The sequence below is a fragment of the Sciurus vulgaris genome (genome assembly GCF_902686455.1).
Source record: "Sciurus vulgaris genome assembly, chromosome: 7".
NCBI classification, from domain to species: Eukaryota; Metazoa; Chordata; class Mammalia; order Rodentia; family Sciuridae; genus Sciurus; species Sciurus vulgaris.
The window spans coordinates 150,469,602-150,484,617 of NC_136467.1; the positions used below are offsets into that span (position 1 = coordinate 150,469,602).

The 15,016-nt window shown below is 44.0% G+C and overlaps 1 protein-coding gene across 1 annotated transcript; it reads right to left on the reverse strand.

Annotated features, from left to right (window-relative positions):
• Nucleotides 1–1,807: 1,807 nt before the first annotated feature.
• On the reverse strand, nt 1,808–9,117 carry LOC306665801 (uncharacterized protein; the record flags this gene model as incomplete). Its single annotated transcript, XM_079147405.1, has 5 exons — nt 1,808–3,048; nt 3,553–3,655; nt 5,865–6,012; nt 6,326–6,514; nt 9,001–9,117. 5 exons carry the CDS (start codon nt 9,115–9,117, stop codon nt 2,886–2,888), a joined length of 720 nt encoding a protein of 239 aa, XP_079003531.1. The 3' UTR covers nt 1,808–2,885.
• Between the last annotated feature and the right edge of the window lie 5,899 nt (nt 9,118–15,016).

The window sequence follows — 15,016 nt, forward strand, 5'->3', positions numbered from 1 at the left end:
AAAACACTGTTCTCAGAGCAAACAGAATCGGCATATGTTTTAATCTGTCCTACAGATACACGGCGCCAAGAGCCTTACTGCTGGGCCTTCACTGCACTCTGTAAGCCAAATGTCAGACCAGATGGGAGAATGCAACTCCTTCATTTCGGGAGCGAAGTGCAAGTTTGGCTCATATCGCTCAATATTTTACATCCGTTTTGTCTACAATGAGAATGTCAGCAGTGAGCACAGCTCAATTTGAGTAGAGGCCAAATCAAAAGGACCAAGGAGTTTAGATCACGAAGCATGCTTCTTGGGTGGTCTTCATTGCTAATTTCTTCTACCTGAAATCTCAATAGGGAGCTCCAAGTTACCTCCAGAATTGCAAAATTCTGTGCTCTCTATTTAAAAATACATTTCTCAATTATGCATCCTGGATGAGCTGACTTAGGAGCACACACAGTAGTCTGATGCTAATTTTAAAGAGTGTTGGTTATCATATTGAAATTACATGTTTATTTCTTTCTGTTGCTTTTTGTTTTGTTTTTGTTTTAAACTATTTTTTTAAGACACCAAGAATTATTTGAATTCCAAAATAAATCACAATCTATTACAGGGCATCCCAAATTTCTTCAGACAGTTTTAAGTTTTTTATAACTTGAAAAGAAAAAAATTCCACAAACTTACAAAGAGCATCACTTGAAAAGTTTATGATAACTTTCCCTTACAGTTAGTTGGGTTTTTTGAATTTTTTAAAAATCTATTTTTAAGTTTTTCCAGTTCCTCTTGCTGAGGATGGTACACACTAATTAAAAAAAAAAAAAAAAAAAAATGAAAAAGAATTATTCAAGATTCACCAAATTGCATACAGATAAAAGTAACATAGATGGTTAATTTTCCAAAGATGTTTTTCTAAGTATACACTTATATTTCTGAAGTAATTACAGCTTCGAAATGAGCTAGGACTTTTGGAATGCTCTCCAGAAGGCTGTGTCTGACCCTGGGCCAGGTGGGAATATAGCACCTTCTGAAAGGCTCTCTGTGCTGTGCTCCTCACTGTTGACAATGGGCAGGTATAATATGGAAAGAGGATGCCTGCCTTGGAGATGCCAGTTCTTCTTGGTGAATATATGAATTAATGATGGAAAAATTTTAGAAGAAAGCATCTAGCCCAGGCTGAACCCCAGGCCCTGCCCTGTGGTGCTCAGTTGGAATCTGAGGGCCAGCACTTCACCTACAATTCAGCGACCTCATCTAATCATAACGAAGACAGGAGATTGAGAATCGACGTCCTTGGCTGGGCACTCAACATCAAAGTCTGCAAGAGCCTGCTTTGAGAAACGCGGGCACCTGTGTGGACACGATCCCTTTTCCCTACACCTCCTCTAACAAAACACAGGAAAGCTGAGTGTTTGGCTCAGACACGGTGTCCTTTTTTCAGACCTCATTTCTCCTTCCCCTCTCTTCAGTTCCTCTGAGGGACCCTGAAGGTCACCACCACAGAAAACTCAGACCAGACTGTACGAAAACCAAAGGAGGCTTCCTCACTCAACCCCACGTGAAATGGTCAGGCAGAAACCATCTCTGCCTCCTCACACAGACTCCCTCTCTGACTAAGGAAATAGAGAAGCGAGCTTTATCACACCGCACTGTGTTTTATAATCTCAGGGGAACCTCGGAGTCGGAAGGCAAGACCTCTAGCTCCCGGCTGAGTCCTTTTAACACAGTACACACATAGCTTATGCTAAGTCCCAATTCTGCCTAATAGACTGCAAGCGAGTTGAAAGTAGGGACTATATCCATTCATGGCCCTGTCACCAGTGCAGAGCTGGCCCAAGGGATGCAGATGTTCCATAAAGTGGAGCTAGGTGACAGACAAATCCTTGCACTAAAGTAAGCTATCATAGCAGCCTGATTTTTTTGCTTCCTATCTACTCTGAGTTGGATAAAAAACAAGAGGAGTACCTCTAAATAAAGAGATGATACAGTGACCTGGTTTTGATAGAGAGAATAAATTCCAGGACACGTTGAGGTCACTCTTTTGTGAGTTTGAGAGGAGGGGCTGGGTGGAGCAGCAGAAGACAAAGTGTCTTTAAGCCTAAAAACCAGCCCAGGACACTCTGAGCTGCAGAAGAGGACGCAAAGAGAACGCAGAGGGATGGGGACTTGGAACCACTTTCTGTAAACATTGCTTTAAGTATTAATTTGTGTGTGGACAGCATATCAAGTCCTCATCCACCGTCTACAAAAAAGAATACAGAGCCAAACAGGGCTACCCGGGTCCACTTCCTTCCAAGTCGGTCTTCCTGCAAATATCTCTCCAGTTCCTGGCAAATGAAAAATGAGTCCATTTGAAGACTGGGGGTCTCACATCTCTATTTGCCTTTGGCTTTTTGTTTCCCTGGGGGACTTAATGAAGAAGCCACATTTGGGCAGGAGGGAAAGGGCTGAGTAGTTGTCAAAAAGCACAAGTTAAAAAGCTTCAAACTGGGTTCTGCCTGCGTGTAAATGCCATGCAAGAAAACTCATGACTCCAAGACATACATTTTTAATAAACAAAAAACTGGAAGTTATTTTCATTTGATCTGAGCCTGACATTATTTAGTGTTTCTAAACTTTGGAAATACTGAAATTTTCAATTCTCATATCATCTTCCATAGGCTCTGAGGAATGTGAACATTGGGCAATTATTTTTTGAAAGAATGGAAAGTAATGTGTTTTAAAAGGATCACCCTTACTCAGCCTTAAACACACAAGAAATGCTTCATTTGTCATTTCCTTTCAATAACACACTGAAACAACACCAAGAATTTTCTAGGCCTCTAGCAGAGCATCTCTGCTCCTCTTGCTGTATCAGGAAGATTTTGTGGAGTGGGGCCAATTGGAGAGATCTTTGGGAATCCCTCTCAATCTTTTGCCCATACACCATGGAAACAGATGGACTTGGAGACCCCCTCCACCATTCTGTAGATGATGGAACGGAGACCCAGAAGGTCTGACAGGTGCCCTGATCTCTCACTGGATGTGTAGACCCAAAAAGCACAGCGAACATCCAGGCCTTCTACTCTCCTGTGCAGAAGTAAAATATACGCCATCAAAAGAGGTTCAATCCCCAGCACCGCAAAAAAAAAAAAAAAAAAAAAAAAAAAAAAAAACCAAAGGCAGCTCTTTCCTGAGGCACTTTGCAAGAAGTTTAAAATATATTCAATTATTTATACTCAGTATCTTCTCACGAGACAGGTTTTGTTCTTTTGTTTGTTTGTTTGTTTAGATGAGAAAACTGAGACCCAGAAAGGGACACAATAATTCACCAGATGTCAAAAGTTCACTGTCAGCTAAGACCTGGAAAAGAGCCCAGCCCAGACTGTCCCCAAGGCCACAGAGGCTGAGCTAACGGGTCCCTAAACCTCAAAGCCAAATGAAAACCTGAATATGGAAATGGAAATGGAGGCAGGTGTCTCCCTGAGCACTGTGACAAGGAAAAAAGGTGTTTCTTTACAGAATGAGAAGAGAGTGACACCCGGCCAGCTCCAAGGACCACTAATGAGGAGATCTGGCAAAAGCCGGCCTCACCTGGGCCCTGATGCGGCTCTCCCAGGCCGGGATGAGCGCGGCCGCTCCACCTCCTTCTCCAGGCTGCCGGCGGGATCAAACGGGAATGCTGCACAGGAACCCGCTGCAGGAGCATCATCAGAGAATTATAATTTTAAATTCTAAGGCCCTGTGGGGAGTGTCTCAAAAGCTGCATTCTCGTTTATTAATCAGAGAGAAAAAATAAATAGGTACATTAATTAATACAGAAATTAAAAGTGAATACTTCTCTACCATGTTGCCTCGGGGGAAAAATTCAGCTAAAAATATTTGTTCCTACCCTTTGAGTATCATCCACTGCTGACATTCTGAGAAGCAGAAAATGAGCGAGGTGTACGGAGTCAGATAGTGTCCCCCCAAATCATGTCTACCTGGAACTTCAGAATGGCTGCATTGTACCTGTGCAGAAGTAATTAGAAATGTCACAATGGAATCCTCCCTGGATTTAGGGTGGACCTGGAAACCAACATCAAGTGTCCTTTGAAGAAGCAGAAAGAGCACAGAGACAGAGAGAAGGCCAGGTGATGGTGGAGACAGAAATTGGAGGGATGTTGCCACAGCCAGGGGCCCCCCAGTGGTAGAGGAGGCTCCTCCCGCACAGAACTGTTGGGAGGAGCCCAGCCCTTCTGGCACCTTGATTTGGGGCTCCTGACCCCCACAATTGGAGAACAAACATCCATTTTTTCAAGCCACCTAGTTTGTGGCTCTTGGCTATGGTGGCCCTGGGGCCCTGAGGTGGAAGGTGACAGGCCTCCATCAGTTAGGTTCTCTGTCACCAGGAGGCAGCTTCTCCTCCACCTGCACCCTCAGGTGCTCCCCGCGTGGGTAAGTTTCAGCGTCCTCAGATGACCCCAGTCACAGCTTACTGTTGGCTCACGGGCAACTTCCGCTCTAGTTGACCAGGACTAAGCTGCTAACTAGGATAAATATTTTAAATACGCTCCACACAGGTGTTATGGGGAAGCATCATTCAGTTGCAAATATATGATTCGGACTAGTTGCTTATCTGTTTTGCTGTCTGATATATTTTCATGTTCAAAGCTTTTCATGAATAGACAGATGCTGGATGGGACTCAAAATTTTAAAAAATTTTAAAAAATAAAGTTACTGCAATCCATTTTTCTAGATTTAGGAAACAATATTCCCTATGGTCCTGTTGATACAGAGCATTCATGTCTTTAGAGTGTGAGAGTCTTTTAAAGTCTTCTTTGCTTATTCTGACCATTAAATTCCTCAGGTTTTCAAGGAAAAAAAAAAAAAAAACAACTTAGGTCAAGATTAAAAGAGTCAGTGATAAAAATGACAAATTGCAGATGGGGGCATACTTTAGGGTCTCAACAGAAAAAGTCCCAGTGGACGATAATCGCTTTAACTTTTTACCTTTCCTACAAAAAAAATATGAGAATCTTATAAGGTCACCCCTCTTACTTTTCCCAATTGGTGCTGGACACCCTGCCCAGACCCCTAGCAACAAGGCTCACCCAATTACCAACCTTCTCCCACCGGCCTGAACTCGCACCCAATTGGTGCTTGACACCCCGCCCCGTCCCCCAGCAACACGGCTCACCCAATCAACTCTCACCCCGTTTCATGCCCCAACCAATCAGCCTCTTCCTGGCCCTATATAAGCGTGTGCATTTTTAAACTAAAACAGAACTTTTCCGGTGATTTGCTTTGGACTGTGGCTCCATGTGCTTCTTTCAAAGCTAAAATAGGAAAGAACTGCTTCAGTTTATGAAAGGACAGAGGGTGTGAGTATTTTAAAATCTCTGCTTACATAATAAAGGGATTGAACTCATCACCAGGCTTGGGGCTTCAGGGACTCTGCATGGGTGACCCTGAATGGTAGTTGATGGGAAAACCAACAGTCCCAGGCCTCATTTAAGTTACTACAGGTTATTCCGGAGTGTGATCAAGGAGACCAAAATCCTTGATGAATTATAAAGCATCCATTAGTGCCGAGAGGACTAGCAGTGGACATTTCTTAGGCAGGATCAGCTCAGGAATCCTGCCTTTCTTCCCTTTTCTTTTAATCACTCCCTTGTCACCAGTTTTGGAAGCATCTTAATCAGGGATATAAAAAGGCTAAATAGTCACGAAGGCTGTGGAGAACAATAAAGCTCAGCAGTAATAAAATCACGCTACACGCTCTTCCCCTTGTTGGACTTGAGGCCACAACCCCACCCACATGTCTTACCCAGCAATAATGCAGAAGCAGGCTGGAAGCAGGGGTTCCTGTGAGGCCTGGACCCTGAGGGCACTGCCATGTCCACATAAATCCAACATCAACATACCCAGCTCAGCTGCGTGCAAGGTTGTAGGCTCATCAGGTTCCCCTGCCAAGGTTGCAAAATGAGGGCAGGTCATCTGGTCCCTTTGGAGCATCAGAGACACACTCCCAAATACTTCAAAGGGCACAAAACTCTCCTCCCTCCTGATATTCTTTGAGAAAGAAAGAGACCCTTAGCCAATTCAAATTGGAGCTTCCAGAAGTGCTTTAAGAATATCAGCCGGGAGCAGAGGCTCACTCACACCTGTCACCCCAGTAGCTTGGGAGGCTGAGGCAGGAGGATCTCAAGTTCAAAGCCAGCCTCAGCAATGAGGAGGCACTAAGCAACTCAGTGACACTCTGCCTCCAATAAAATATAAAATAGGGCTGGGGATGTGGCTCAGTGGTCGAGTGCCCCTGAGTTCAATCCCCATGTATCAAACAGTTCTCAGAGCCAGGTGGCTCCCTTCATTCCTGGCTACTTACAAGAATATGCCAAATTACACGCTCCAGGAGGCGAGAACACCGCCAGCCCCAGAAACAGGCATAGCAAGATGTTTGTTGGAAGTCTTGTATCTCACGGGGCCCTTTTGATATTGGGGTTCCCGGCGACCTCTCCCTTTCCTTGGTAAAAGGGCTACGGAAGTGGTAGGTCAAGTGCAGCTTGGTCTCTAGCTTCACAAGAAGGCCCCGTAGGGAGGTATGGCCTAGCTTCTTCTATTCTTAATGCAAACTGGGGCAGCAAGGCCCCTGCATCTGGGCATGGAAGGGACAGAGCAGTGAACCAGGAGGTGGAATGTGTCCAGTCTGTTCCAACGACCTACTCAGCACCGACTTCCTCTTTGAAAGCACCATTGAAATTCAGTTCTTGCAGTACTCTGCAGATCCCCCCTAGATCTGCCTGACTTAGAGGTTCTGCCTTCACGGGGTGAAAGGGAGCCCTATTACATTCCAAGCTGCCTGCTGGGGTTTTACTTGGTGCTGCAAATCTAAACCCCTATGAAGGATAGTGGTCACAGTACTTTAACATATAGAAAGTGTGCATGCCAAGAGAGACATTTGGAGAGGACACGCCAAGACCCAAAGTACCCTGCGGATAACACTTACTCTTGGGATTGCTGGATTCAGGCTACCACAGGCTTCAGGTATAATTTCCTGAGTCTATTTCTTCTGAAACACATCAGTTCTGTGATATTTTTGCATGATGGATTTTACTGACATAATACTGAATTCAACACCTGGGCTGCATCAGGCCCGTTGTTTTGTAATGATACGTGACTGCTTTACGGTGTTTGGGCACATAGAGGGGCACCCCCAGGCATGCCTTCTCCCCGCACCTCCAGGCATGCGGGGAGATGGCATGCCTTGGTGCAGGATCAGCAGAGTGTGCGGGAAATTCCCAAGGTCTCTCTCCCAAAATGCTAAGTGACAAAATAAGACCTGATATCATAAAACAAGCAAAGAATGCCCAAGTTGTAAAGGTCAAATGTCTCTTAAAAACTTTTAGCAGTTCAAATATGTATTCATATATAAAATATCTAATGCACTTTGTCTTTTGCTTTCTTTGCTTGGGAAGGTTTAATTCCTTTACCTATGTGCAAAGATCAGTGTCTTTTGGTTTGCCCAATTCCCTGAAATATGAATAGTCACGGTTTTATTCCTACAGATTTGACTTACAACTAAATATTTTTTGTCATTTTTCCTGGGTTTTCAGGGTTTTTTCCCCCCATCATGAAATTGTTGTCACATAAAACAAGTCAATTGTTCTCAAAATTTCAGTCTTCAAAACTAGAATGGTTTCTAGTCACATTTTCCTAGCAAAGAGAATATTTGGGTGAAGATTCCAATGACTCAGGAAAGTTACTTCATAAAATGTGTACCAGCCGAAAAACTCAAGGAGAAAAACGTGCTTGCCGAAACAGTCATGGAATACTGTAGAAGTTAGAAAATTGAGAAAAAGAAAAAACAGCTTCACGCCACCTCATGTAACCAAGTGGCAGTGGGGTTTGCCTGCTGCCCCGCCACAGACTGAATGGCTGAAGTCTGCTTTGCAAACCTGCTCTCTTGCCCAGAATGCTCTTTCTAATTGGCTCCTGGACCACATGCCCATTGAGATGTACGCAGTGGCTGCTGTTGGTATTAAGATGCTGAGAAGTGTCTGTCAGGCTTTTCTTTCCTGTAGTCACTCACTCTCCCTTTGCCTCTTGTCACTCCCCCTCCCCTGCTCGTTTTACCCACATTAAAGCTGTAAGTAAATAAATGACAGGCTGTGGCCTATCATCAGGTGACAGATCATCCTGCATGGGCTCTGAAGAACGGAGACGTTGTCATATGTCTGGTCCCCCTCACACTCCCTGTCAGCCTTGCCACATCCGGGTGGCATGTCACAGTCACTGGAGCAAGATGAATACAGCAGCGTAAACACCAGCCCGGGAGCCGAGTCAATCATGGGACTCTGGCTGCTGGAAAAGAAATGCACTGGAGAGAGGAAGCTTTCCTGTGGCCTGCTTTGGCTTCTGCCAGGTGGTTCACTGTTGAGCTGGGCAGCTTAGATGTTGTGGGGTTTTTATGTTTTGTTTTGTTTTGCTTTGCTTTGCTTTAATGGAGGGCAAAAATCATCTTTTTCCCCAAGAGATGATTTCTACAAGAGTAGAAACCCTAGGCAAATCTCTCCATTCTAGAGCTAATCAATAGTCATTGGATTTTCCCAATCATCCCACGGAGAAGTAAGTCAATGTCATGGGCCAGAAGTGCCTTCAGAGAGCATTACAAGAACGAAGACAAAGAGTCAAGCCAAGTCGCAAGAGGCGACAGAAGGAGATGAGGTAACATCTCATTGGCTGGGCTGAAGTGGCATTTGGAGGAATATTCTGGAGGTCTGTTCCAAAACAAATAATGAACCGTGTATTAAAATAAACAAAGTCATAAAAATGTCAGGAGGAATGCCAGAATAATTATGACTTCCCAGTGTGAGAAAAAGCAAAGGATAATGAAACGTCTTCCCAAATGAAAACAGTGACTGCTGACTGTCCCTGTGGACATTCCATCTCCCTCTGATCATGATTGAAGGAGCTTTCCGGTGCTGCCATTTTAGAAGCCCTCTCTCACATACGCAGGAGAAAAATTAAATGGAGAGTTCCTCTGTGAAAAAAATAAATAACCGTCACCACCACATAGTTCTCCAGGGTGCTGGCAGGGGAGTGGCAGGGGCGGAAAGACGTGCAGCGACTCTGGACTTCCAGGACCCTGGACACCCAACACCCACTGACAGCAGCCATTGCTGGAGTTTCCACCACAGGAGCCCATTTGGCAGAGTGCTGATGGTTTCTGAAAACCCAGTATTTTGTTGCTCTGTGTCAAGGGTACTTACCTCACTATCCTGCAGTACAAAGTATGCCAGCAGTGGTCTCAACGATTCTAGAATCACCCCAAACCCTCAGGGCTGAGAAAATTAAAGCTCTCGGAGTCTTCGCATAGCATCTTATTTAAAGCTGCTGAGCACCCAGTTGCCATCTTCACAATACTTAGTCTTCGTGGAAGAGTTTGGGTCCTCACTTCTCTGTCACCTTTATTTGCGTCTTGTCACTCCTACTTTGCCCTCTTCTCGGGTCAACCATGTCTCTCATCCCATCCTCGTGGCCTGCACTTTCCTATATCCAGGCATCTCTACATGATCTCCACCTCTGGAATACATCTCGTCCTTGTATGTGACATGAAAACACTAGGCATGCACGCTGTCCTGGAAATCCTACTTCTAGACTGTCGTCATTATGCCAACAAATTGGTCTCAAGATTTCCTTTTCAGCATGTTCATAATGGGAAAAAAAGAGCAATCCCAAGTTCCTAATGTTTTATAATAGTCGAATAAATTTTATTGCTCCTAAATGCAAAGACAGATAAGGCAATAAAAATGATTCTATAGATTAATACTAATGCTCATGGAATAACAACCACGATATGTATGTATTCGGCTGTGGGTTGTTAATGCCCTGAATTAATTTCTGCCCTTGCAGAAGTGGGTAAGCATTTGTTAACTGATGCGACTTTATTGTCAAGGTACCTGGGGTATTGCAAACGCTCGTTGAATGACTGGTGACATTCTCCCATCACGCTCCTGACATCAGAGTTGTCGATTCCCTGGCTCCTGACTTCCGGGAGTTCTCTGTCTAATTGCCTCTACTCGTCTCTTCTCGGCCTCCCACACTCTTCTACTTGTCTTCTTGAGAGCTGAGTCACCTCTTAGCCTGATCATAATATTTTTGTACATACAGATTTTGCAGCCAGTCTGGCACAGGAAAATTATATGTGCATAAGAAGAAGGCTTCGCGATGGGGATCAGAGGATCTTGGGTGGGTAATGGGATCTGTGGCTATGGGCTCAACCCATGATTTAAGGGGTGAGTTGGGGCAGTTAAGAGAGGGTTGTGAATTTTTTTTTTCTGGTTGTAGAGAAATGGGAAGAGGAGACCCAAGCAAGGCTGTTGCAACAGCACAAACTCAGGAGGGAGCCTGGGCAGGTGAGAATTCCACCCAGGAGATTCAAGCAGGGAGGTGGGTTGGGAAAATTCTTCCAGATACCTCCTCTTGGGAATACAGAGCCAAGTATTGTCACTGTCACTCGTTGGCATTGCTATTCATCAACTCTCCCCTCCACTCTCTGTTTCTTCTAGATTCTCACCTCCCTGGTCCCACATCCCAGGCCCCCCCTCCCTTCTCCCCATTACTAGTCCTGGGAGCCACTGTGTGTATTGATTAAAGAAAAGAACATTGGGGTAGGAGGTGGTGATGGGAAAAGGAACAAAACGTGAACCTGAACAGGAGCTGCCGTTTGGACTATGTGTTGCTAACAGCCTTTATCTGTGTAATACTTAGAATTAAACACTAGAGCACACACAGTATAATTCATTGCATGATCAGACTGCAAATCCCCCATGGAGGTCAAGTTCACATTTTCTGGGTACTTGTGAACCATAGGTTTTAAAATTCCACAGGTGTGTTTGAAACTAATATCTGTGGCAAAAAATAAGTTTCAGTTTTATTTAGTGGCATGGAAAAGGATAATTGGGTAACGAGAATGTGTATGCACGTTTGTGCGTTTCGTTAGCACATTGCTGACTTTTTAAATCCCACCCCACTCCGTTTTCAATGGGAAGGAAACAACTACCACACACTGGAGATCACTTTAGAATACCTCTGGAGACAAACTGTTCATAGAAAAACCATAAGTCTTATTATCATATGATTTAAATATTTAAAATTAAAGTCTAGTAACTTTGCTCATTTGAGTTTCAGGAGACTCTGTAAGAAAGTTACCTGGGAACACAACTGTATAAGCCACCATTATGGACACTGCGCTTCAGCATGCGTGCTTGTAATTGATTGAAGGATGTGACTTTTCCTCTGAAAATTTTGTTTTTCATCCTCAATTACCATTCGGTGCCGCCCACTCTAAACCTCTCGTCCTCTTTCCACGTCCCTAGGCTCGGGTTTATTTCCAGATTTCCCTGTGGAGATCTGCCTGTTCTTCAGGGACCCCAGGAACCTGCTAATTCCTTCTTTTCTTCTCACAGACTACGCCTTAGAAACACCTTTTTGAATTTTCTTCAACCTGCACCCCCTTCCCGGCCCTTCCTTTTCCCTCACCAAGACAGAAAATAGAAGGGATCCCCAGGAGCAACAGCCACGGAGATGAAGAACCACGATTCTCCTCCTCTGGTGAGAGGAGCGCCCCATACAGGAGCGTCTGCTCAGCTTCTCCTGCTCACATGGTGCCAAGTGCAAAATGACCACAGGCACACACTGAGGCCAGGTGGGGGGCGTGTGTGTGTGTGTGTGTGTGTGTGTGTGTGTGTGTGTGTGTATGTGTGTGTGTGTGTGTGAGAGAGAGAGAGAGAGAGAGGGAGAAAGGGAGGGAGGGAGGGAGAGAGAGAGAGAGGGAGGGAGGGGGAGAGAGAGAGAGAGAGAGAGAGGGAGGGAGAGAGAATGGAGGGAGAGGGGATGGAGGGAGAGGGGATGGAGGGAGAGGGGATGGAGGGAGGGAGAGGGGATGGAGGGACAGGGGATGGAGGGAGAGGAGAAGGAGGGAGAGGGGATGGAGAGGGGAAGGAAGGAGAAAAAGACAGAAAGAGAAAAGAAAACAGAGAAGAGAGAGTCAGACAGACCCCGAGACAGAGAGAATGAGATCAATGGAGAAAGAGAATGTAGTATACATGCAGACACTAATCCAGATGTAACAAACAGGACCGTAAAGAATATATTCTGAAGTCTGGAGTCCAAAAAATCAGCCCAGGGACTGATGGTCAGTGGCTGTTCATTCAATTATAGAAGGGCCAGCTAATGTTTTCCCTCCTTCCTACCCTCTGCCTATTCACATACAGAGAGAAAGAGAGAGAAAGAGAGAGAGAGAGAGAGAGAGAGAGAGAGAGAGAGAGAGAGAGAGAGAGAGAGGGAGTTTAGAATCCAGCATAAGGAAAACTTTAGGTCTGAGACCTTTAAGGAAATCTATTTTACCATCACACCTTCAGAGGGTCCAGTGACTTAGCCTGAGAATTCTTCATGTTTTAGAAGGCTCTGTTGTAAAATTCCTCTAAGTAATCACCACCATTAAAACATTTAAAATAACACTTAATTCTTAAACAAGGTCTTATAAAACTAATCCAACTTCACAAATGCAGGCTAGTTTGCCAGTTTTTTGGTTTTTTTTTTTTTTTTTTTTTTTGGGACACCTTTACTTTCAAACCATTTTTGCCATTTAATAGAAAACTATGAAAAGAATTAACTCCAATGGGAATCACACACACACACACACTCTCTCTCTCTCTCTTAAAAGATTTTCAAATTTCTATTCCAGATAAGTACTTTGGTTCTAATCTGTTATATTGCTCTTCTGCCTCCAGTCTACTGTGTGATATAAATAGTCATTCTAAGAATTAAAATACTGAAGAAGAAAGAAAAATTCAAGAAATTTTTCTCAGGAATAGCGTATGTATCTCTATGATAACTCCCTTAATGAACTTTCCACATTATCAAAGTTATTTAGGCTAAAATTAATTACCTGGAATTTTCAAATTGAATCCTGAGAGCTGCGGATGCTGCCTTTCTGGGCTGGCATGCAAAATTGAGCCTGCATCTGTTTCCATTCAAAACCTCCATCATTGGCACTTTAAGTTGGCTCGCTCCATAAGTAATTCAGAAGGTGGAACTGCAAAAAGATAAGAGGGTTCATTAAGTGATTAGAGTCCTGGAGTTGAGAGTCGTTCATAAAGATTTCATGGAGGAAATTAGGCTTTAGAGAAGTTTGGCTGGATAGCTTTTTACTTTAGGGGAAGGGAGGTGTCATTAAACAGAGGTGGGTTCTCGATCTTGAGTGAGTGGCAAAGATTCTTATTCACCGGAAGCCCTCAGCCTCCTGGGAGTCTGATAAAGGTGATTCAGGGGATGACCAGGATGAAGTTGCTAGAATACAGAAGGCAGACTCAGGTTTCTTCCTGGGTGGGGAGCTTGCATGGTGTTTGGAATGGGTTATGCACAGCCTGAGAATGCTTTTGAACTTGACCTTCATACAAATGCTCACCTGTGGACCTATCCACACTCTCAAACTCATATCATCCCTGGCAGGAAAGAATCCTCCTGCACCAGAGCAGTTAGGGGTGGGCATGTCACAAGACCAAAGGGGAGAAGTAGCAGTGACTCCCACAACAAGAGGCAAAGGACCAGCTATGCACCTGAGAATCTTGATCGTCACCAAACCATGAGGACATTATACCCGAATCTCAGTGGTTCTGAGCTCCCATCTTCTTTCCTTTCTAGGAACCCTCCAGGGGTCCAGAAGTCACGTGTCAGACCTATCTCTTGTGCATGAACAGCTGTGGTTGGTCAAGTCAGGGCTCTGCTTAGGAACTCCCCGAAAGAGCTGGGCTAGCTGAGGGTTCTTCCCCACTGCCTGAATCTGTCATCACCTTCCAGTGAGCAAAGCGAGGCTCAGAAGTGTATTGGCTGGGTGTGATGAGCATGACTTCTCTCATTTCAAGGCCACGATGATTCAGAACAGCCCTGCAACCGGGTGCTGGTAACTTAAATGACCCAGGTCTGTACCATGGTTTTTGGGAGAAGAGGAATACATTTCCTCAGCTGTCATTAAAATAGGACACCCAGAAAATGCTGCTTACGCCCCATATATTACACAATATGGCTTAGTTACACAATGATTTTGTCCCTGTGGTGCATCCCCGGGGAATGGTTGAGTCATAAGAATTGTATTCTTTAGTCACTACCTTGTCCCTAGGATCTCCACTGGCGTTCAGTAGGATGATTAGAGTCAAAGAACCAAGCTGGAACAGGGATTCACGAATCTGTGTAAAACAGTGGTGTTGGTCAGGGGTTTGTTCCCATAGAGCTAAATCATTTTTAATTTTTAAATAATTTTGCATAAAATAGTAAAACTATGGTTTAGGTGCCACAAGAGCTAGGATGTTGTGCCTGAACTTGTGAAAATGAAATTGTGTTCATGAAATCTGTTTCAAAATAAAATGTTGTTTAAAAAGAATTAATGGTATTTGTTCCTCAGAAATAAAATCAGTAGATCAGCAGTAGAGTATAGAAACAGTGCTCAATGCTATACTGATACGTGTGTGTGTGTGTGTGTATACATATACATATGTGTATATATGTATACATATATTTTTTTTTTAATCAATGAGAATGAAAAATCACATGGAAAGAGTCTAGGCAGACAAGTTAGGCAACAGAGAAACCATGATTCAGGCTTTGTCTGAGCACCCAGTGCTGCAGTGAACCCCCAGGGTACCTTGGGCTAAAAGGAGAAATTTATCAAATACTACATGAGGCATTACTGTTAAGTTGCTAAATTAACTTAACCAACTTAGTTTGGGTCTAAACTAAACTAATAAGTAGAACTTGTAGGTATTCTTTCTGAGACACTAAGTATTGTGAACAAAGTCAACTTGGGCATCTCTATCTGGTTGGTGACAGATGGCCTTCCTGTCCTAACTTTCTGGCTAGAAATATAAACAACAGTAAAGTCCTATTCTCCTGAAGGGCTTGGCAATAAGGTAATGCTTTTGCAAAAATGGATCACCTGAATGTGGAAATTTTTATTTCCTTTCATATTTACACAGGAAAATACTTATTTTCTGGTTTAATATAGGTGGGGAATAAA